At 35.5% G+C, this 23,834-nt stretch overlaps 2 protein-coding genes across 4 annotated transcripts; one reads left to right on the plus strand and one right to left on the minus strand.

Annotated features, from left to right (window-relative positions):
- The first annotated feature begins 1,847 nt into the window (after positions 1–1,847).
- On the plus strand, positions 1,848–16,973 carry ccdc33 (coiled-coil domain containing 33). 3 transcript variants are annotated; one of them, XM_058767933.1, is made up of 12 exons: positions 1,848–2,034; positions 2,140–2,312; positions 2,427–2,490; positions 7,468–7,663; positions 10,432–10,520; positions 10,892–11,023; positions 11,976–12,072; positions 13,869–14,002; positions 14,086–14,175; positions 14,520–14,636; positions 15,123–15,204; positions 16,833–16,880. In XM_058767933.1, exons 1-11 carry the CDS (start codon positions 1,990–1,992, stop codon positions 15,183–15,185), a joined length of 1,200 nt encoding a protein of 399 aa, XP_058623916.1. In that variant the 5' UTR covers positions 1,848–1,989; the 3' UTR covers positions 15,186–15,204; positions 16,833–16,880. The 3 variants fall into 3 exon arrangements, with proteins under 3 accessions (XP_058623916.1, XP_058623915.1, XP_058623917.1); XM_058767932.1 differs by having other exon boundaries at positions 1,849–2,034; positions 15,123–15,200; positions 16,833–16,973; XM_058767934.1 differs by having other exon boundaries at positions 1,852–2,034; positions 11,979–12,072; positions 15,123–15,200; positions 16,833–16,973.
- On the minus strand, positions 15,220–23,026 carry LOC131534851 (cholesterol side-chain cleavage enzyme, mitochondrial-like). The gene is made up of 9 exons (XM_058767931.1): positions 22,699–23,026; positions 21,347–21,502; positions 21,073–21,272; positions 20,120–20,323; positions 19,866–20,026; positions 18,486–18,652; positions 17,338–17,416; positions 17,059–17,250; positions 15,220–16,960 (listed from the first exon to the last, which is right to left on the minus strand). The coding sequence occupies exons 1-9, from the start codon at positions 22,938–22,940 to the stop codon at positions 16,838–16,840; spliced, it is 1,524 nt and encodes a 507-aa protein (XP_058623914.1). The 5' UTR covers positions 22,941–23,026; the 3' UTR covers positions 15,220–16,837.
- Positions 23,027–23,834: the final 808 nt, after the last annotated feature.

The following is a 23,834-nucleotide window of genomic DNA, read 5'->3' on the forward strand; positions in this document are numbered from 1 at the left end:
CCTGTCAGTCTTCTGAAGCCCCATTTGCTGTGTTTAGTAGGTTGTGTGCTGAATACTGATGCCGGGATAAAAAAGACAGCGCTGAGCGTTCGGCTCACTGCAATCACCGACCAATCTGGAGTCACAGGCCTCTCACATCTTCTTCCCGGTCCGCCCCGGACTGATAGAAACGGGTCAGATCTGCTGTTCTGCTGGTCTGAATGTGAAATGAAGGCTTTCTGAACCGCTGGATGCAGTCTATTCGTCTCTTTCAAAGCACATAGCTGCAAGGACAGGGTGAATAATTCATTAGGAATTAAAGCAGTCGCTTTAGAGGAGTAATATTTACTTTATTAGATCTTGCTTATGATGTTTAATATTTTAAGCCTTAGAGGAAAGTCTGAGGTCTAAAATGCACCCAAATACTTGCTCAGACTTCCACAGATTGACATGTAATTATTTTTTATTAATTAAAAAGAAATAAAGCACATTGCCTATGAATAGACTAAGGCTTATCTTTGGATTAGTTTTGTTGCATTTGGTCTATTATTGTTTTCATCATCTGACTGGCAGCAGATTTCACACGGTTGAGTGTTTGTGTGGTTGAGGAATTCTTCACAGCGCTCTTGATGGGCTTTGGCCTGCCGTGTTGCCATAGTAATATGAGTTAGAGGGACCAATCATTTTGATTAATTCATTTAAAAAAAAATGGAAGTCATTTAAAAATATGAAAAATATGAACAATAGCAATTATTGCCTCGAAAATTATGCTTTTCTTTCCCCAAAACAAAGTCGTTTTGGTTCTAAATTAATTGCATATTGTTATTGGACTCAGCGTGGCTGTTTGCCGCAGTATTGGTTTTTGTCTCATGAGAGTTATGTGTCTCTAGCGCTGATAAACACAATCATTTGGAGGTGATTGACAGACACACGCACACTTACACACACACTCACATAGCCTTAAGGTAAAACCCTTGATCGTATTATATTTAATGTCAGCATTTATTGAATTTTTAATTATATATATATATATATATATATATATATATATATATATAAAATAAAATAAAAATATTAATATAAATTAAATTTTATAAGTTTATAATTTAAAATGTATCATTTTAATTGAAATACATTTATATGAATTATATATATATATATACATATTGAGCAGTACAAGTGTTTTCAATGTTGATAATAATAAGAAATGTGTTAATAAGAAATTTATTTTTATCTTCTAAAAATAAAAAGTGTTTTATGTAATAATTAATTTATATAAATATAATATATATATATATATATAAAAAATATATATATATATATATATATAATAAATATATAACCTACGCTATGACTGGCTAACCCTACAGTGTGTTAATTTCCTCCTGGTTCTGACATCATATCCTGATTAACCTGCTTTTTCGGCCTACAATAGTATCAGAAAACCCTTATTTCCATTATGTCCTTTAAAGAAAAACAATATTCAGAGTTCAGTGGTGTCAGATGATTGTCTAATGATTCATGGCTCTGCTTAATGAATATTAATACGCAGTAACCTTTGGCGTGGGGAGAGGAACACATTGTATTTGGAGGCGTACAGGTGTCGTGCTGAGCTGACAGCCACTCGCAGAATAAGAAACAAGCTCCTCACAGCATGAGCATAAACCATTAGCACTCGCTGCTCATCAATCTCAGACCAGACCATCTGCAGTATCGATCTATCACGGCCTTTCAGGAAACAGGATGGTGTTCTTTTAGCACAAAACAGCTAGAAAGCAAATTAAAATTCAAACATTTAAAATTTGAATGCAATACAAGTGGTGTTTGACTTTATACTGACACCTGTATCTGCATAAATGCTTTCTGTTTAGCAACTATAAAGTTGCCAGGCAGGATTTGTGTTGTGGAAACCCAAAGCCAGGTTGCTAACATAGTCAGAGCTGTCACTTCATCCAGCCATTCATTCAGCTGTTTAATATTCCTGCCAAGAGCTGTGAACCATCCAGCCTCATGCAGAACTCAGAGAAACCACCGAATGAACCTGCGAGCGCACAGGTAACCTGTATACCAACCATATTGTTGAAATGGCCTGATGTACAGCTGTCGCTACTGCTTTTTCTCAGAATCTGTTATTAAACATACTGTTTGTTTGTTTCTCAGATGGAAAGGGATTCCTATGATTTACCGTCACATGACGCTCTCTCAAAGATCCTGCCGGAGTATCTTCACCTCCTCAAAAAGCCTAAAACTCAGACCAGGACAGAATCTGTACCGCAGAAGAAGTCAAAGTCTCAGCTCAACCGAACGTTTGATGTTCATTCACCATTTAAAAGGTAAACGAGTAGCACTTGATGTTTGCTACAGTTATCAACAGTTCTTGGCTTGGTTTGAACCTATAATTGCTTTATTTTATTTTTAATTTTTTGCTGTAAATACTTCCTTTTCAGTCCACCAATGCCTGATTTCGAAGATGACCCTCATGTAGGTGAAGTCACTGAACATCAAACTAAAGTGAGTAACTAAACTGTAGATTTCTGTTATGCGTGTTACTGCTAAAGAAGTTTCCCAGAAGTTCTGTGTTTCCTAAAAAAGACTTTCATTCTTTTATTTACTTTCTTAAAGGAATAGTTCACCTAAAAATGAAAATTTACTGAAAATGTACTCACCCTCAGGCCATCTACGATGTAGACAAGTTTGTTTCTACATCAGAGCAGATTTGGAGAAATGTAGCATTACATCACTTGCTCACCAATGGATCCTCTGCAGTGAATGGGTGCCGTCAGAGGCCAAACAGCTGATAAAACAACACCATAATCCACAAGTAATCCACACCACTCCAGTCTATCAATAAATGTCTTGTGAAGTGAAATGCTGTGTTTATAAAAATCCACCATTAAGGCATTTTTTTTTAGCTTCAAATCATCACTTTTGGCTAAAAGTCCATAATCTAAAATGACGCTCCTCCAGTGAAAAAGTCAAATCAAAATCTACGGACATATTTGTTTAGGACAGTTTTGGACTGGTTTCACTTGTAAACAGTGCTTTGCAGATTTCTCTCCTGATTCAGATGAGATGAAGAGGACTTTTATTTTGCCCAGAAGCAACGGTTTTAAGTTAAAAGCGTCTTTATAATGGATTTGTTGGTTACAGACATGCAGATTTTGGTTTCACAAGATGTCAACTGATGGACTGGAGTGGTGTGGATTACTTGTGGATTATTGTGATGTTTTTATCAGCTGTTTGGACTATCGTTCTGACGGCACCCATTCACTGCAGAGCATCCATTGGTGAGCAAGTGATGTACTGCTAAATTTCTCCAAATCTGTTTCAGTGAAGAAACAAACTCATCTATATACTGTATTTGATGTCCATAGGGTGAGAAATTTTCAGAAAATGTAAATTTTTGACGTGAACCAAAGTATCCTTCATTTTTGACGTGAACACTTAACGTATTCTAAATGCATAGCCCTTCAAAGTATACTCCACTTGATAATGTGCGCAAACACAGGTGCTCAACATGTGCACACTAGAAAGTTTAATTCTCGCTCAGTGTTTGCTTTATTTCGCTTCAGAAGTTATGAGCGATAAAAATGTCTTTGTACTAATTAAAATAGAGAATAAAAAGAATCTCTCAACTGATTCTCACAGTCGTTCGTCAAAGCAGGTGTCTATTGTTGTTGCATCTCCAGTAGTTTGTTAGGCTCAGCCTAACGGACCGTTGGCTGAACGTCTGATGCATATGGCACACAAAAGTAGAAACACTTCGGGGGTTTCGAAGTCTTCATCGGATTGGTTGAATTATACAGGATTTCCGGGAGACGTGTGTGTTGCGTTCTTTAACGTTCCGCCTGGAAACAAAGACGCCGTGACGCCAAACCCCCTCACGAAAGAAGAAAGCCGTCGACGACGAGCGCTTATCACGATCAACTAAACGTTGAATTTTCAAAAGTATTAGAAATATTAAAAGTTTGCGTAAATAAATTTAACGTCCGAGAGTTTTACACACCGGTCTGTTATTGTGGCAACATTTCCACGCCCCGAAACGTGACACTGAACGAAACGAACTGTGATTGGTTGTTTGACATGTCAGTCAAACGGTAACATGGGCGGGCCTTGGCCAAAGAAAGCTGCTATGGATTCCAGACCTTCAGCTGTCAGTCTGAAGGTCTGGCTACACGAGACTAGTAGTTTGTTATTATTGTTCCACCTCTTTCATTGCTTTTTTGATGTGTTGCCACCTTGTGGACAGATCAATTAGCACAAAGTGCATAAGCTAGCTAAGCATAAAGAGTATGCGCGGTTAGAAAAATATACTGTGCTGATAATGATATTTATCCGAGCGTACACATAAAACAAAGTATACTTTATTCTGTTGTTATTCTTTATGAATATTCACACCACAGAAATTCAAATAAAATCCCTGAGGACCATCTCAAGGCGACCTTTATATGTCTACTCAGGTCTGTTGAAATGGAAAGACTGTATTGGCTTTTCTTTTCTCATCATGACTGAATCATTGCGAATCATCTCGCAGAGAAACAAAGAGAGAGAGGACGGCCATATGTGCTTTTATAATGTGATTGTTTGGAGCAACAGTACAGACTACGGATGGTCTGCAGGGACCAATCTCTCTCTCCATTCACTCTTTCATTGGGTTGAGATGATTCCCTCCGTCTCGTCCCCTCCTTGGGCCCCATCTCATCACCGATCATCATTCTCACCTTGCATGTGTGCCCTTTCAATTAAGCGCTCAATTTCTTTCAGACGACCCCAGGGAGCCACAAGCACACTGGCCCAGATTGGAATCGCCCAAATGGTCCCTCTCCCACCCCTCCCGTTTCTGCACACCCGACCCCCCATGTGACTCTCCGACGGACCCCCTTCCTGCACACAGTGACCCTGAGCAAAAAGCAGACGCCTCGTGGCATGTTACATGACGTGCGACATACGACTAACACAATGGCATAAAAGGAGGCCTGGATTGTGGTACATCCCACAATGCCCCTGGTCTGCTGTCTGTTTAGTAATATGCTAATGTCTCAATGCTATTGTTCAGTGCTATAGAATGAACTATTCAAAACAAGACATGTCGACAAATTAGACGTGCCAAAGTGACCCATTCAGCCTAATTGTGTAAGTACCCTTGTGAAAAAGAAAATACTTAGTGTAAGCATACTTTTAAAAAGAGTACTTATTATGGAAATAATATACTTAAGTGGGGAACTAAATGTAATGTTTTCAGACACTTAATTGCATGATATGTATTAGAGTTTAAATTTATATTAAATGCAAATATTTAAACTTAAGAGTGCTTTTTGAAATACTTAAGTAGGACATAAGTACATATTTACTTTATTGTCTTAGAAATATTGTTAAGGTGTCCTGCCGAATGTACTGACAAACATTTACAGTAAACGGAATTATACTTTCATGTAATTTCTGTTCAAATTTGTATGTCATGCATTTAATAACACTTAAAATTATAATTTAAAATAACATTTAAAATGATAATCAATGTGTTTTAGTATGTTAGTAAACCAATCAAAATAAGTTTACTTCTTTAAAGCACAATTACATTTTTTAAAAGTGTACTTAAGTGTGTTAGGAAGCATACTTAAGTGTGTCGCGAAAGTGTGTCTCTTAAAGTACATTTAAGTGGCTTTCTATATGCAAGTACAGTTTTTAAAAATATACTTTTAAGATTTCCCTTATGAAAATTAACCATGGTTTTATTAAAAATGTAGTATGTTTTTTTTTTGGCATATTGATTACCATTTGTATAACCACAGTTTTACAACAAATACCATGGTTAAACTATAGTTAGTGTAGCAAAACCACGGTTAATTTGTGGTTACCGTGGGGGGTTTTTTTGGTAGCAAAACCATGGTTATTTAAGGGTTGAGGTACACTTCAAGTACACATTCAGTACAATTACTAAATAAATTACATTACTTTTTTTCACAAGGGTATAATTTTAGCTCTGTCTAGCTTTATTTTAGGCGACACTGTCTGCCGCCTGCACTTTTTGATCAATGTCCAGCAGTTTCAGAAAAGGGATTCTGGAAGAAAATACCTTTCACTTGGTGGATTTCATCGTAATCCCTGTATATATCCTCTGTGTGTACCCAGTTCTCACTGAGGTTTCAGTATCTGCCAGAAACTGGAGCCCGAGGATTGATTACTTTGTACTAGCTCTACAGCAAAGCGACTGACTGACTGTGTGACAGCGGCTGTTTCAACCCAACCACACTTTAAAAGTAACAGTTTATTTGTCTTGGCTTTTAAAATGATTAAATGGTTTAAGCAAAGCATTCAAATGAATGTTAATTAGATCAGTTCAGACAAATGTCGCATACACACAGGCTGATGTTAAGCCTGTTTTGGCGCTCTGAAGCCCTCAGCATCCAGACTGAACACATGTGACTTTGATTCCACCTTGTGGCAGCAAACTGCAACTATCACTCTTTGCATAGACCTTAACCCTAACCATAACCAAGCCTGATTAAGGTCTATTAATGGTCAAATGAGTACAGGATGGATCTTTAAACTTGTTGATGCCAATGACCCTTAAATATGATGATCTCCTCCTGTTCCTACACCCTTACTAAGATATAAAAGCAGCTATATTTTATGTAGGCCTATACAAATTCATTTATACTCCCCCTGCTGGAGAGAGACACAAGTGGTGCTGGGGGTCTGCTAAAAAATTTTACAAAAAAAAAATTACCTGCTAAGACCAGCCTAAACTGGTTGGCTGGTTTTAGCTTCCAGACTAGTCATTGCTGGTTTAGAGGGGTTTTAACCACTTCTTTAGCTGGGAGACCAGCTTACACCATCATATTCTTGTGCAAGAAAGATATTACATTTACATTACAGAATTAAATAAATGTTTCCAAAATGAAATAACTGGCTTTTAAATTGACATTGTACTAAATTGTTAAAATATTAAGGAAAATATGTCATTTTTATTAAATTTATTTATTAAAAGAATACAGTTATTCTTATTATAATTATTCAATTATTAAAAATATTTAAAATAACTTTTGAGATCCATATATATTTTCTTTTATTTATTTATTATTATTATTTTTATTTTATTTTTTGCAGACCCTTAGCACCACTTGTGGCCCTTTATTAATGAATTTTGAGTATGAATGCATTCATACATTGTCAGGATGAATTAATAATTGATGATGATTACAAAATATATTGTTCTAATCTTTAGAAAAATCAATGTTAAGATAAACACCAAATTACAAGATCTTTGATCCATCTTGAGTACAAAACTGGAAGAAAAAAAAAAAAAAACTGTGGTCTAGGCCTATACCAAAGTACCATGCTATCTCCATCTGATAACATCATATTTTCTAGAGCTAGGTTTGTATAGCTATATAGCCTACTTATTGGAAACTCATAAATGGAAAGTAATTGAAATCCATATTTGCAGGTCATATTGTCTGTACAAATCCATTTTTATTTCTCCTGCAGGAGCTGGAAAACTATCGTGCGGCGATGCATAAGATGGCGGATGACATCCTGGCGCTGCGCTCTCAGGTGAGCGCACTGGAGTCTGAGAACAGTCAGCTGCGGCGGGATCTGTCTCTACATCAGGACCTGGGCCGCAGCCTGCTGGACGACACCGACACTGACGTCATGACCAAGAGCGAGATGGCTGACCGGATCGGTATAATTCCTCCCACTATAATCTAGTCAAGGCCTTGTTCTAATGCATACACACCTCAGCTGATTACAGCTAATGCTGCCTTTTCTTCAGCCCATTTAGTAAACTTTTACCACCACCAATATTAACTAGCTGGCAACCAGTCAATTGTTTTCTTTGCATAATCATCCCATAATTTATTAAATTTTTACATTTTCAAAACTTGCCGCCACTATGCTAGCAAGTTCCTAGCACAAACTAAAAAAACCTACTCTGTATATTAATATTTAAAAATAAGTATTAATAATAGTTTGCTTAGCAAACACTGCTAAGGTTTTCAGTATTATTCATGTATCACAAACTAAATAATACTTTGAGTAGGCTACTCAACGGTAAGTATTAGCAATAGTTAGCTTGTTTAGGAAACAATGCTAAGGTGCAATGATTGGCTAATAATTTGAGGGATCATTCATGTCAACACAACTAACAAATGATGCTCTGAAGATCAGTACTAAGGCCCTAATGGTAAGTATTAGCAATAGTTATTGCTTAGCAAAAGTTAGGGTTAGCGGTTTTTAGCGCATGATTTGAGGTATCATGTAGCACAAACAAACAAATTACGCTCTGAAGATTAATGATAATGTGAAATAGTATAGTAGCTTAGCAATCTTAGCGAAGGTGTTAATGATTTTTAGTGTGTGCGTTGAGGTTTTCATGTCTGCAGCATGAATGTAGAAATTACAAACTGAATGTTAATACTTAACTGTAAATATTAGCAGTAGTTAGCTTACTTAGCAAACTCTGTTAAGGCGAGATTTTAGGTATCATTCATGTCTATAGCACAAGCTAACAAATTACACTCTAAAGATTAATACTTAATGGTAAGTAAGGTGTTTTGAGCAGGTTTTAGCACATGATTTGAAGTATCAATAGTTTCCTTAACACAAGTTACACTCTGATTAGTTCTTAATAGTATTAGAAATAGACACCACTGATGCGTTCACTAAGGTGCTCTGAATGGTTTCCAGCACATGATTTGGTGTATTATTCATGTCGGTATTACAAGCTAACAAAATACGTGCCAAAGATTACTACGTAAAAGTACATATAAGCAGTAGTTAGCTTGCTTGGAACACCACTGTTTCTCATACTGATATTATGGATGTACATTTGTACATGCAGAAATAATTAAAGCCCATCAGACAAAAGTTATGCTCACGTTGGGAAGTACCTATTGGAGTATCACATTTCAGATGTTAAAAGTTGTGAGCGTGATTTACACAGGTGTCATGTCGTCACTGAGCCGTGCTGAGGATTGATAAGACTTCTCATTTAGCGAAGGGAATCTGATAAGCACTTACTGCCTTATCTGCTGAAGGACAGTTTGCGTCCCTCACACACACACACACACACACACACACACACACACACACAAACACAAGGCTCCGCTTAAAGGACACGTCAAAGACCTTTGAGGCCTTCAAAGCAAATGCAGGCCTTAATTTTAAATTTGCTTGGCTTTCAGGGGTTTAGATAATGTCGAGAATGTTTTCTACAAAAATAGCTCCACAGTGTCATGGTCACACTATTGGTTGGTGTTTTTGCTGTCTTCAGAAAGCTTTTAAAACAGATTTTGACTAAGCTGAGCTCAGAATTCGTCTTTCATCTTTTATATTAACTTTTGTATTAATATATTTCAATAAGTACATTTTAATATAATAAAATATTAAAATATAACAATGAATATAAATTTTATTCATATTAATATTAATAGATTATATATATAGTGGGGGAAAAAAATTATTTGATCCCCTGCTGATTTTGTACTTTTGCCCACTGCCAAAGAAATGATCAGTCTATAATTTTAATGGTAGGTTTATTTGAACAGTGAGAGACAGAATAAAAAAAAAAAAAAAATCCAGAAAAACGCATTTCAAAAAAGTTATAAATTGATTTGCATTTTAATGAGTTAAATAAGTATTTGATCCCCTATCAATCAGCAAGATTTCTGGCTCCCAGGTGTCTTTTATACAGGTAAGGAGCTGAGATTAGGAACACTCTCTTAAAGGGAGTGTATAACCTGTATAAAAGACACCTGTCCACAGAAGCAATCAATCAATCAAGACCAAAGAGCTGCCCAAGGATGTCAGGGACAAGATTCTAGATATACACAAGGCTGGAATGGGCTACAAGACCATCGCCAAGCAGCTTGGTGAGCAGGTGACTACAGTTGGTGCGATTATTCACAAATGGAAGACTCAATTGCGCGGGGCGTTTTAACCCACAGACTATGTTTGAGTACAAAATTATGTCATTCTGAAAATATAATTATATTTTTATTAAATTACACGTACTCTCTATCTACAGGCCTACTGCTCTCATATCATATATAACTGTGATGTTCTACAAAACAACAAGCTTTAAAACACTTTTTTTTCTTACTTCTGAAAATTAGATAATTTACAGTGAAATCTGTTTTCTCTCAAGTACATCACCAGTGTAAGCTTCATAGTGAAAACTTCTACATCACTCTCGTCAATGTAGTCCATAGTTACAATAAAAATGTATCTTGACTTTATCTTGTGGTTATTTTGGGAAAAACAGTAGGGGGGCGTTTTCCCCCATTCTACCCTATATATGTATATATATATATACAGTATATGTATATATACTCATAACTGTGTTTTTATTGTTTGCTGGTTCAAATATATATACCTTAGATCTTAAATATAGTTTTTATTGTTTGCTGGTTCATTAAGCGCTCATTAATTTTCCATGGCACTTTTTTGCAGCCTCTCTGAAGTTCAAGCTGTCCAGTGAAAGCAGCAAAGCAGCCGCCCAGAAGGACAAAATCCAACAGCTTCAAAACGAGCTCATCAGGGTGGGTCAATCAAGGCCGCTTTCCCTCAGATCATTAAAAGTTTTTAATAACAGCAGCAGCAGTGCTCAGAGACAGTGTGTTTCCTTTTTGAAGCTCAAGGGGTCCATTGACTGGCATACATTTGTGATGTTTGCTGGCAGTAAGGAAATGCTGTATCAAATGCATTAATGGTTTCCTCCCAAGATCATTGATTGGATCAGATCATTGAATTTGTCTCCAGACCGCATGGCATATTGCTTGTTGCATTTGATACAAAGCTGAAAAAAAGGCAAGCATGAGTCTCAATAGACCCCTGGCAATTGAGTTAACCCACTGCATGAACTCATTAGGTCTGTGTGCAGAGTTTTAGCTCTTTACTTGAATTATTGCAGAAGAACGATATTGAGAAAGAGTTTGTCCAGCTGCAAAGAGCACATCAACAGCAGCAGGCTGTGCTAAAGAAATATCAGGCCCGGAGTGGTAAAATATCTGCACTGGAGGATACAGTTCGCCAACAGGAAAAGGTATTTAGCTGTTCTGTACAACATGTTGTTGTTGTTGTTTATTTGGACTACCAAACAATCAAGCCATAAATACACTTCTCTGTTTGTTTGATCGTCCCGATCAGAGCAGCCAATTTCACGAGTTTGGGAAAAAAGAATAATTCACCCAAAAAAATAATATTCTGTCATTCCAATGTAATTCAATGGTGTTATTTTTGGATTATTTATATCCTATTATAATATTTATTCGTATTTTGAATTCACCTTTATATATATTCAGCTTTAATTTTAGTTTTAGTAATTTCATTATGTGCTTCTGTCATTTTTAGTTTTTAGTATTTCTGTATTTCAGTTTTAGTAATTTTGGAACTTAGTTAAAAATTTAGTTAGTTGCCAAGGAAACATTTATTATATATTTTGCTATATATACGTTTTTTTTTTCTTCTATTTTATTTATTTATTATTTTAAATATTTCTATTTTATTTTAATTTTTTTATTATATATTTTTTTATAGTTTTAGTTTAGAACACTGCATTCCAAAACCTTCATGATGTTCTATTAAGAAAAAAAGAAAAAGAAAAAAAAGATATATTCTTTATAAAATATAAAGAAGATAATGAATATAATCATGTAAGGAAAGTCAGTGGGGTCCAAAACATTCAAACTCTTAAAAAAAAAAACATACAGGTTGCATGAAATTAATCCATGGTTTAAACTAACTCAATTAACTCAAATGGTTTAAACCATGTCATTTGACAGCTTTCTGTAATAATAATAATAATAATAAATTCAATAAAAATTTATTATTTTTCACTAAATATATTTACTTCTGCTTTGCTCACTTATGGGGTGCATGAAAAAAAAATCTTGCATGTGCTTGATTACTTAAAGGAATGGTTGTTTGAACTATTCCTTTACATATCTAGCAAGTATCTAAAATAAATTGTGTTGTATTTGTTTTAATTTACTGAGCAGGTCATTGAGAAGATGGAGAAAATATTGGATGCAAAACCGAAGGAAAGAAATAAGGAGAATTCAGAAAAGAAGAAAGCAGCCGAAAAACATGAAGGTGTGCGTCTTCACACCTACTTTTGGTGAAACCATATTAACTCAGTTTCAGCTTTAGTTTTCAGAGTCATGCCTAAGTGGTTGTGGTGCTCATCCTGGAAATCTGGGTTTGATTCTGGCCTGCATCATGCCCTAATTACATTTCTACTCTCTCTTTCCATAATTTCTTGTCCTCATTCTATTATATTTAGCAATACAAATTGTCAAAAGCACAAAAAAATGACTGACAGGTAAACGTGCCGTGTTTGTATATACAGGTGCTGGTCATATAATTAGAATGTCATCAAAAAGTTGATTTATTTCACTAATTCCATTCAAAAAGTGAAACTTGTATATTATATTCATTCATTACACACAGACTGATATATTTCAAATGTTTATTTCTTTTAATTTTGATGATTAGAGCTTACAGCTCATGAAAGTCAAAAATCAGTATCTCAAAATATTAGAATATTACTTAAGACCAATACAAAGAAAGGATTTTTAGAAATCTTGGCCAACTGAAAAGTATGAAAATGAAAAGTATGAGCATGTACAGCACTCAATACTTAGTTGGGGCTCCTTTTGGCTGAATTACTGCAGCAATGCGGCGTGGCATGGAGTCGATCAGTCTGTGGCACTGCTCAGGTGTTATGAGAGCCCAGGTTGCTCTGATAGTGGCCTTCAGCTCATCTGCATTGTTGGGTCTGGTGTCTCTCATCTTCCTCTTCACAATACCCCACAGATTCTCTATGGGGCTCAGGTCAGGCGAGTTTGCTGGCCAATCAAGCACAGTAACACTATGGTCATTGAACCAGCTTTTGGTACCTTTGGCAGTGTGGGCAGGTGCCAAGTCCTGCTGGAAAATGAAATCAGCATCTCCATAAAGCTTGTCAACAGAAGGAAGCATGAAGTGCTCTATAGTTTCCTGGTAGATGGCTGCGTTGACTGTGGACTTCAGAAAACACAGTGGACCAACACCAGCAGATGACACGGCAGCCCAAATCATCACTGACTGTGGAAACTTCACACTGGACTTCAAGCAACATGGATTCTGTGCCTCTCCACTCTTCCTTCAGACTCTGGGACCTTGATTTCCAAATGAAATGTAAAATTTACTTTCATCTGAAAAGAGGACTTTGGACCACTGAGCAACAGTCCAGTTCTTTTTCTCCACAGCCCAGGTAAGATGCTTCTGACGTTGTCTCTGGTTCAGAAGTGGCTTGGTAGCCCTTTTCCTGAAGATGTCTGAGCGTGGTGTCTCTTGATGCACTGACTCCAGCTTCAGTTCTCTCCTTGTGAAGCTCTCCCAAGTGTTTGAATCGGCTTTGCTTGACTGTATTCTCAAGCTTGCGGTCATCCCTGTTGCTTGTGCACCTTTTCCTACCCAAATTCTTCCTTCCAGTCAACTTTGCATTTAATATGCTTTGATACAGCACTCTGTAAACAGCCACACCTTTCAGTAATGACCTTCTGTGACTTACCCTCTTTGTGGAGGGTGTCAATGTTCGTCTTCTGGATCATTGCCAAGTCAGCAGTCTTCCCCATTATTGTGGTTTCAAAGAACAAGAGATACCCAGAATTTATACTGTAGGGATGGTCATTTATTCAAACTCAAATGTAAATATTCTAATATTTTGAGATACTGATTTTTGACTTTCATGAACTGTAAGCTCTAATCATCAAAATTAAAAGAAATAAACATTTGAAATATATTAGTCTGTGTGTAATGAATGAATATAATATACAAGTTTCACTTTTTGAATGGAATTAGTGAAATAAATCAACTTTTTGATGATATTCTAATTATATGACCAGCACCTGTAGATGCAGAGGAGCTCAAGAGGAGTGAAATCGAGTCTGTGCTGGCGGCAGAAAACTCTCGACTCAGAGAAGAGCTGCACAGACTGCGTAATCTACCGCCACCTGTCATCATTCAGCAGCCTGTGCAGGTAAACCTGAGACCACCTCTAATTACACCTCAAATATGCTGCATGAACAACACTCTTTATTTTATTAATGCTTCTGATATCAGACCCATCAGCCTTTCTCAGACAGTGAGAAGTTGGAGTTACTGACACAGCTGGCGAGAGCCAAGGGTCGAATCCAGACACTGGAACAACAGGTTTGATCTTTAATGCTGTCAGAAGACATTTCACTTCATTATGGGTCAGGGCTGTGGTGCAGTGGTTGATGCAAGCACTCTTGAGCTGTAGTGATAATGTCGGTGATCAACGTTCAAGTCTGAACAGTGATTTTTCTCGTTTGTACTTTCTTTTCCCAATAATTCTCATACATCACTTCATTTTTTTAACACAGAGGTCAAATTTACACTAGCTGCTTTTTAAAACAAATTCAAGTAAAGTTATCATAGTTTTTCCAGTGTAGCTCCACAGAATGTATGTATAAGACACTCCAGTCAACACAATAAATTATAGTAAATCATGTATTTGTGGTCATCTGATGCAGCTGAAAGAAAACTCCAGACAGTGGGGGAAAGAGAAACAAGAGATGTTGACCAGACTCAGTGAATATGAACATGGATTTGCTGGAACATCAACCATGATTCTTCTTGATCTACCCGTGGTGAGTATGATTGCTGTGTGCATTTGAAAGTTTAATTATTATTATTATTGATTGTTTAACCTAGGAATACACTGTACATGGCACAAGCTGATTGGTCTGATTGTCTGATTCTGCATCCAATGATTGTCCTTTCTTAGCATTTAATTAACATGTTGTTCACTGTAAGCTCGTCCTGCAACACTATCAGTGTTCCTCTGAAACCATCCACCTCCCCCAGCACCACCTGTCTAGATCTGCTACTGGATTTATGTATGCCTATTCACAGCAGTAAATCTTACTTGCTCACAGCAACATGTCTATGTATCTACCAGCAGTAGCAAGCCTATTCTTGCATGTGTAGCAGATCTAGTCAGCCAAGACCAAATAAATTAACATTATCACATCCATCAACATGCTGCTACTGTTTCGAGAGTTGACATGATTGAAATATACTATGCTAATGGTATCATCTATTCAAGAAGTCATTCTTTTTTTATTTCCTAACAGAAAAGTGCGACTGATTCTGTATTGGGACATGCTCAACACAGGCAACTGGAACCTCTTAAGTGACCACATCCCATCAGTGTTAGTAAATTAAATTTATAGTAATGTAATTTTTATTTTATTTTATTAATTCAAACATTGCAGAATATTTTTACAAGTCATTTTTATATTATATACTGTATATTAGGGGTGGGGTAAAAAATCGATTTACATTTGAATCGCGATTCAGTCTTCTAACGATTCGCATCGATTCACAAATTTCAAAAACTGATTTTCTTGTTAACATCATAATAATAATAATAATAACATGATGTTGTCGGAACAAAAAACTGCTATTCGGAAAAGCACAGAAATGAGCAATGCGTTCTACGGAAAGGGACATGGTTAGCCGCTTGCTTACAGTTGCCTTTTACATTACAGTAGGCCTACATAAAATTTCACTTACCACATAAACAGAGTAAGGAGAGATGACTGATGATTTGCAGATCCTGAACGTAATCTTGTCAAATGTGTGGTAAATACTGCCGCTCTGTAGTGTGCACAGTACATGTGATCGCAAAATCTCGAAAGTGAAAGTAAAAAGCGAGCGTGCATTCAAATGAGATTTCAATGGCCTGCATATTAATAATGGCTCCCTGATGCCCACAATTTATATACAGTATAATTACTCAACGATATACACTACCAGTCAAAAGTTTTTGAACAGTAAGATTTTTAATGTATTTTTTTTTTTTAAATAATTCCCTTCTGTTCACCAAGCCTGCATTTATTTGTATCAAAATACAGCAAAAGCAGTAATATTGTGAAATATTTTGACTATTTAAAATAACTGCTTTCTATTCAAATATATTTTAAAATGTAATTTATTTCTTTTGACTGGTATTGTAATTGCGAGAGAATGCACTGAAATATATTTTTTCCTCCCATCTCATATTAAAAGGAAACACTGATTACTTGAGTCAGGACTACCCGTGTTTTTGTATCAAAATACTGGTGCATTTGATGTCCAGTGCACAAAAAAATTGATGAAAAATCGTGAATCGGGATTAAAAATTGAAAAATCATGAATCGATTTTTAATCGAATCGTGACCCCAAGAATCGATTTGAATTGAATCGTGAGATACTAAAAGATTCCCACCCCTACTGGGTATATATATGAATTTATTTGTTTTTATTTTCTGTTTTTTTTATTTGACATTTAGTACCAGTCAAAAATTTGGGCACACCTGCTATACTCATTCTTTATTATTAATACTAATATTATAATAATAGAAAAGTCATCAAATCTTTGAAACAAATGAGTAGCTAAGAAAAAATTGTTTAAAAATTAAAATGAAAAGTCTCTTATGAAAAGTTTTTAGTCACAAAATATTTTTACTTTTTCATAATTCCCTCACCTTCATGTCAGTCCAAAATGTGTTATTCTTCTGTGGAAAAGCAGATACTTTAAAAATGACTCTGCGTTCCCAAAATTCTTTAAAATATCTTCTATGTTTCAAAGAAGAAAAACTCATACAGGTTTGAAACTACATGAGGGTGAGTAAACGATGACAGAATTTTCATTTTTGTGTGAACTGTCCCTTTAAGGTCACGAGAAACATAAATTGAGTCCAAACGTTTGACAGGCATTTCATATCAGAGTTGAATGTTTTCCGACTTCAAAGCTCAGTGTTCCTTCCAGTTCTGTCTTTGACATCATTTCCTGTTTGCAGCTCTGCTATCTGCTGGCGTTCAGCGGTTTGATGGTGAGGATGATGGGCTTCTCGGGCAGCAAGATGAGCTCAAACGTGCTCTTGGCCTCCACCTGCCTCTGCTTCTCAAACCTGAAGTTCTCCAGCATCTATAAAGATGTCAAAATCACAATATAAAGAAAATCCATGCAACGTTACTTTGCCAGTATAGAGGATGTGATGTTCCTCCCTTTAGACATCCACATACATGAATAAGGAAGATCTGCATCTCGTTCTCTGCGATCCTACGGCCCAGACACTGGCGTGGACCAAAACCGAAGCCCAGGCTCCTGAAGTAGTGGCTCTGGGTTCGGAGCCAGCGAGAGGGACGGTACTGCTCCGGGTGCGGGAAGATCCGGTGATTACGACCCATAGCGTAGAGACCCAGCTGAACTAAGGTCTGATCCACACAGACAGATGAACCCATGAAAACAGGTACACAGACAGCTGTATTTTGTCAGTATAATATCCTCAAATTCACACTCACCCCAGCTGGAATGTGGTAGTTTTGAAGGACAATGTCTTCAGTGATGTATCTTTGTAGACTCACTGCTACAGGATGTAACCTTCAAAAGAGAGTTAATGATTTTAGATACCATAAAGCCAGCTGCTAGTCATATTTTATTTTATTTGTGGGTGCTTCTTCAACTATGGATACTTTTGGCCTTGTAAACTAATAAAGTCCTCATGATCCTTCAGAAATCATTCTAATATGCTCAGTGTAGAGGGTAACGCATTAAATACAGAGATAGAGGCACTTCCTTCAAGCTAAGGCTTATTAATTTCACTTTTGGTGTGAAAGGGCCCTTACCAAAAATATAACTTTGGGTTTTTTTGTTTTTAAAAACAAATAAGCAAGTCCAGCTCAGGTGACAAAAAGTAATGCAAAAGTAACGTAATGCATTACTTTCCATAAAAAGTAACTAAGTAATGCAATTGGTTACTTTTTATTGAGTAACGCAATATTGTAATGCATTACTTTTAAAAGTAACTTTCCCTAACACTGAATATGCTGATATGCTGCTGATCTATTATTATCAAACAAACTGTAAAAGTATTTTTCAAAGTAAATAAAGATTATTCGAGTACTCATTTTATTCAAAGATTACTCATTTTTTTCAATGCAGGAAAACGTGATACATTTGGGTTTTGTTTTTTAGGATTCTTTGAATAGAACATTCAATACAACAGCACTTATTTGAATAGAAATGCATTTAAATTTGTAGTTAATGTATTTTTTCTGAATAGAAGTGTTAATTTATTTTAAAAGAAAAAAAAATCTTACTGACTCCAACCTTTAAACAGTATAGAGTTTATAGTAAAAATGTTTCCAAGACCATTTTACCTTAAGAAAACAGAAAAATATTGGCACACCTAAGCTACAAAAATACAAAAATGTAATAACACCTGTGTGATAATCTGTTATTAAATTTTTGTATATTTGGAGCCTAGGTGTGCCTATTTTTTTTTCAGTTTTCAATATATTTTTCAAGCACCCTGTTTGAGAGTTTTTCCAGTGATGTGCGTGCTTTTGTTTTGATTTGAATTTTACTTTAACTTGAAGAAAATGACAAAAGTTCAAATGTGTTTTAATAAAAATCAGTACCCATTGTTGAACAGAAAGTGTTCGTGTACCTCAGAGTTTCCTTCAAGGTTCCTTTAAGCAGAGGAACCATCTTGAGCATCTGCACCACGTCTCCTTTAGAGGAGATACGAGCGGCTGAGATTTCGGCCCGGATCTCCTCCTGCAGGTCCGGATGTCGCGCCAATTCATAGAGCGTCCACAACAATGTGATAGACGTCTGATGCACAAAAATATTTCAATTAAAGGCATAGTTCACAAAAAAATTCTGTCATCATTCCAAAACTGCATGAGTTTCTTTCTTCAGCTGAACACACAAGATATTTTGAAGAATGTTGGGAACCAAATAGTTAGCGGTAGCCATTGACTTACAGTTAAGGTCAAAAGTTTTCATCCCCCTTTCAGAATCTGCAAAATGTTCATTATTTTCCCAAAATAAGAGGGATCATACAAAATGCATGTTATTGTTTATTTAGTACTGACCTGAATAGGATATTTCACATAAAAGATGTTTACATGTAGTCCACAAGAGAAAATAATAGTTGAATTTATAAAAATGGCCCCGTTCAAAAGTTTACATCCCCTTGATTCTTAATACTGTGTTGTTACCTGAATGATCCACAGCTGTGTTTTTTGTTTAATGATAGTTGTTCATGAGTCCCTTGTTTGTCCTGAACAGTTAAACTGCCTGCTGTTCTTCAGAAAAATTCTTCAGCTCCCACAAATTCTTTGGTTTTCCAGCATTTTTGTGTATTTGAACCCTTTCTAACAATAACTGTATGATTTTGAGATCCATCTCTTCACACTGAGGACAACTGAGGGACTCATATACAACTATTACAGAAGGTTCAAACGCTCACTGATGCTCCAGAAGGAAAACCCATGCATTAAGAGCCGGGGTGTGAAAACTTTTGTACAGAATGGAGATGTGTAAATCTTTCTTATTTTGCCTAAATATCATATTTTTTCATTCAGTACTGCCCTTCAGAGGCTAAATAAGATAGTTACATGATTCCCAGAAGACAAAATAAGTTAAATTTACCCTGATCTTCAAATTCTTAATGCATGGGTTTTCCTTCTGGAGCATCAGTGAGCGTTTGAACTTTCTGTAATAGTTGCATACGAGTCCCTCAGTTGTCCTCAGTGTGAAAAGATGAATCTCAAAATCATACAGTATAGTAAATATGTTATTCAGGTCAGCACTAAATAAACAATAACATGCATTTTGTATGATCCCTCTTATTTTGGTAAAATTTTTGACCTCAACTGTAAGTCAATGGCTACCTAATTGGTTACCAACATTCTTCAAAATATCTTCTTTTGTTTTCAGCTGAAGAATGAAAGTCATACAGGTTTGGAATGACATGCGAGTGAGTAAATGATGGCATTATTTGCGAATGGACTTTTCCTCTAGCGTTGATTATTTCTCATACCGTGTCCACGCCGCCAGCCATCAGCTCCGTGATGCTGGCCTTTATGTCCTCGATGGACAGTTTGTCCAGCATTAGGAGGCTGGCCAGCACACCAGGGTATTTCTCACCAGCATCTGGATTTTTCCTCAGCTGTCTGTAGATAGTCTGGATACATCGGTCGGCTTTGGAAAACCACATTGAGGGATGAGAAATCAGTGGAACTGTTTTTCCCGCCAAAAACCCCAGCATGAGTTTCATTAACAGTGTGGTGTTACCCTGGTTAAAGATGCCATCCCAGGCCTCCACGTGGTCCTTCCAGACTTTGGCCCCGGTGTGGCGGAGCAGAGCCGGCGGGACGTACAGCATGGGCGTGGTGGTCTTAAACATCAGGGTGATGCAGTCAATGAAGTGCTGGGCGTCTGGATCGATGTAGTCCAACAGCAGACCCAAACGCTCACCGTACAGCACATGACTCACCGCTGACAGAAACACACACACATCAAATTTATAAAATTCTGTTATAAAAATCTATGTAAATTATGTTAAAAAAAAAAAAAAAAACTTCATCAACAGTGTCATGTCTTCAAATATATCTTAATTTCCCTAATGAATGATGATCTCCAGTCAAATTTTATGCAAATCTCAAAGGCCAACATATTTCTTTAATATTTGAAAAAATATTGCTGTCTCAGATCATGAATTGGTTTATTAAGTATGGAAAATGCCTTTTTTAATTCCCTTATTACAGTGGAGAACTGACGAGTAACAGCTGTTAAAATTTACACAGTAAGCTGTTTTAATGTAAATATTGTTATATAATGTAAATATTTAATAATTATTATTAAAATAGTATATGTAGTAATTAATATATTTTACAAAATGTATGCATAATGTATATTATATAATGTATTTTTAATATTATTGAATAATTAATATTAAAATGTAATAAAAGTATTAGATAGTAATTGAAATATTTTACATGTGTGCATAAAAATACATACATTATATATTATATAATAGAATAGTGTATTATATAGTTTATTTTTTATATTGAGTAATTATTATTAAAATGTAATAATAATGTAATAAATATTAAAATATTAGATAGTAATTGAAATATTTTACAGAATGTATGCATAATACATCCATTTTCTATATATATACTAGTCACTTTTTCACATTTCAGTGTACATACGATTTAAAATAAGAAAGTTGTCTGAAAGCTTACATTCCAGTGCAAACTTGAAGAGCTCATGGGACAGATCTGTGGTCCATTCATTCTGTCCACTCCTCTCGATCTTCTTATAGACACGCGCCACAAAGTCCTGACTGACCTCATCCAGCAGAGGCGCAAAGGTCCCCTGCACCTTTGGAGAAATCACCTCCTTGTTCAGAACGATCCTGTTGGATTTCCAGTCCTCTCCGTCTCTGCAGGAACAAATCAATGTGTGTTACTGTTCCAGTAAGTGTGCTTCTAGCAGATATGGATAGACAGTGCCTACTTGAGCAAGACGCCATATTTGCGGTTCCTGTAGTCCCTGTAGGAGGTCCACGCTTCCACCCTGAGTCTCTTGGGATAATGACCCTCAGCTTTGAACAGGACAGCAGCGTCTTCAGGCTTGATGATGTTCACACTCTCGTAGTACCCAACCTTTTCCCTGTCCAGATTGATTGTACAGCTACATTACAACTATAATGTATGGTTTTTTTGAACAAGGGTCAGTGGCCTCACACTCTATTATAATTATTATTATTAGTAGTAGTAGTAGTAGTATTTGCAAAATGTAAATAGAAAATTAAATGTAAAAATTTTTATTATAGAAATATATAATAAAATATATAAATGTATTAATTAAGTTGTTTTAATGTACTATTTAATTTAATTTCTAAATTAAGTCTTTTGTTCAGTGTTTCTGCCGTGGTATAAAAATATATAGGTAAAAAAAGAAACATGGGCAAAATTGTTATTAATCAGCAAAAAAACATTTTGTTGTTATGTGACGAAATAAAATAAAAACATGAACTTTAGATCCTCACGAAATATAATTTGTTTTTATAATAAAATACTAAAAAGTCTTATTGTTTTAAATGTCAATATTATTATTTTAAATGGAAATCAAATGGAATAACCTTTAGTACACTGTAACAAAAACAAAAAGTTGAGCCAACTTAAAATTTTAAGGCAACCAGCTTCAGCAGATTTTTGAGTTTTCTCAACTTGTAGTTTTAAGTTTATACAACAACAATTTGAGAATCTCGCACAAAAATAAGTTTAGTAAACTCAAAAATCTGATGAAGCTGGTAAAAAAAATTAAGTTCACTCAACTTTTTTTTTTTTTATGACGTTTTATGTCATTAAACTCATTTTTACAGAATAAAATAACAAAAAAAGTAAAATTAAAAATATTACAATTATTTCATCAATACAATTCTATTACTTTTCCAGTTGTCAGTGTTTAAAGGGACAAATGTTATAGAATATTTTAGATAAAAACACAACAGAAAATGTTTGTTTCACAACAGAAATGTTTGAGTGTTTACTTTTTTACTTCAATTAACTTCTATATACATATTTTTTTTACTTTTTTAAATTTTTACACACACTAAATGTTAAAAAAATAAATATGTAATACTACTGTATATGTATTGTACAATATATATGTGTAATTATATTGTATTTTCTTAGTAGTTAAAAACAAAATACTGCAAATTTCTCTCTGCATGTTTTTTGGATATTTTGTTTTGTTTGAATCTTAGTGTTGAACTGAAAATGTTATGAAAAAGTATAATAATCTTGTTGTGTATATGGCACAGACTACCATGTAACAAGTCTTAATGATTGAGTATTTTTTACCTGTAAATAGGACCATATTTATTGAAATTGTGCAGCATAATGCGGTGGATATTCCTGAGGCCGTCCATTCTCCAGAACATGTAGAGATTGGCCACGCTGTTCCTCCATTGTCCGGGAATCTCATTGAAGGGCTGTACAGCAGAGTTGTCCTTTCTAACAGCAGGTACCTGTCCCGTGTGAGCATCTCTGACCTGTCCGGACAGACACGGAGCCAGACGGGCCCTCAGACTGCAGCGGAACATCGCCTCTCTCACTGTCCCGCTCTGACGCTCCTCTCCAGCACACTCACCATCAGCAGCCTTGTGTTTATATATCACTCCCCACTCCACACGACAGGGATGATGATGAAGTGTCCCGAGGACATTTGCAAAGAGACAACCCCAAATTTATTGGAACTTCTTACTCAAACTTGAAACTATATATATATATAGGCTATATATAGATCAAACTGTCTGAAAACAAATCATTTTTGAGTTCTAAGATTTGAATGTTTTTTAAAGAAGTCTCTTCTGCTCACCAAGGCTGCATTTATTTGATCAAAAAATTTTACAATTTAAAAGAGCTGTTTTCTATTTTAATATATTGTAAAATGTAATTTATTTCTGTGATCATAGCTGAATTTTCAGCATCATTACTCCAGTCTTCAGTGTCACATGATCCTTCAGAAATCATTCTAATATGATGATTTGCTGCTCAAGAAACATTCATTATTATCAATGTTGAAATCAGTTGTGCTGCTTATTTTTATTTATTTTTTTATTTTTTTGTGAAAACCAATACCATCAAAAGTTTGGGGTAAGTTTAAGAAAAAAGAAAAATGCTAACAGTATTTTTATTCAGCAAGAATGCATTTATTCGATCAAAACTGATCAGCAGCAATGATGTTACAAAAGATTTATGTTTCAAATAATTTTATAAAATAATCCAAAAACAAATGATCAGTTTCCATAAAAATATTAAGCAGCACAACTGTTTTAGAATAAGAACCATTATTATTAATCGAGCACCATAATAATTGATAATTGTTCACCAAATCAGCATATTAGAGTGATTTCTGAAGGATCATGTGACACGTCTGGAGTAATGATGCTGAAAATTCAGCTTTGATCACAGCAATTAATTACATTATATATATA

The sequence above is a fragment of the Onychostoma macrolepis genome, chromosome 25 (assembly GCF_012432095.1).
Source record: "Onychostoma macrolepis isolate SWU-2019 chromosome 25, ASM1243209v1, whole genome shotgun sequence".
In the NCBI taxonomy this organism is placed as follows: Eukaryota; Metazoa; Chordata; class Actinopteri; order Cypriniformes; family Cyprinidae; genus Onychostoma; species Onychostoma macrolepis.

Bases quoted from the DNA above. Each gene is read 5' to 3' on its own strand.
- ccdc33 (XM_058767933.1), top strand. From the start codon at position 1,990: ATGCAGAACTCAGAGAAACCACCGAATGAACCTGCGAGCGCACAG. The intron at 10,521-10,891 runs GTGGGTCAATCA...GAATTATTGCAG, and splicing joins TTCAAAACGAGCTCATCAGG to AAGAACGATATTGAGAAAGA. The intron at 14,176-14,519 runs GTTTGATCTTTA...CATCTGATGCAG, and splicing joins TCCAGACACTGGAACAACAG to CTGAAAGAAAACTCCAGACA.
- LOC131534851 (XM_058767931.1), bottom strand. From the start codon at position 22,940: ATGTTCCGCTGCAGTCTGAGGGCCCGTCTGGCTCCGTGTCTGTCCGGA. The intron at 21,273-21,346 runs GTAGGCACTGTC...TTGTTCCTGCAG, and splicing joins AAATATGGCGTCTTGCTCAA to AGACGGAGAGGACTGGAAAT. The intron at 17,251-17,337 runs GTGAGTGTGAAT...TGTGTGGATCAG, and splicing joins ACTACCACATTCCAGCTGGG to ACCTTAGTTCAGCTGGGTCT.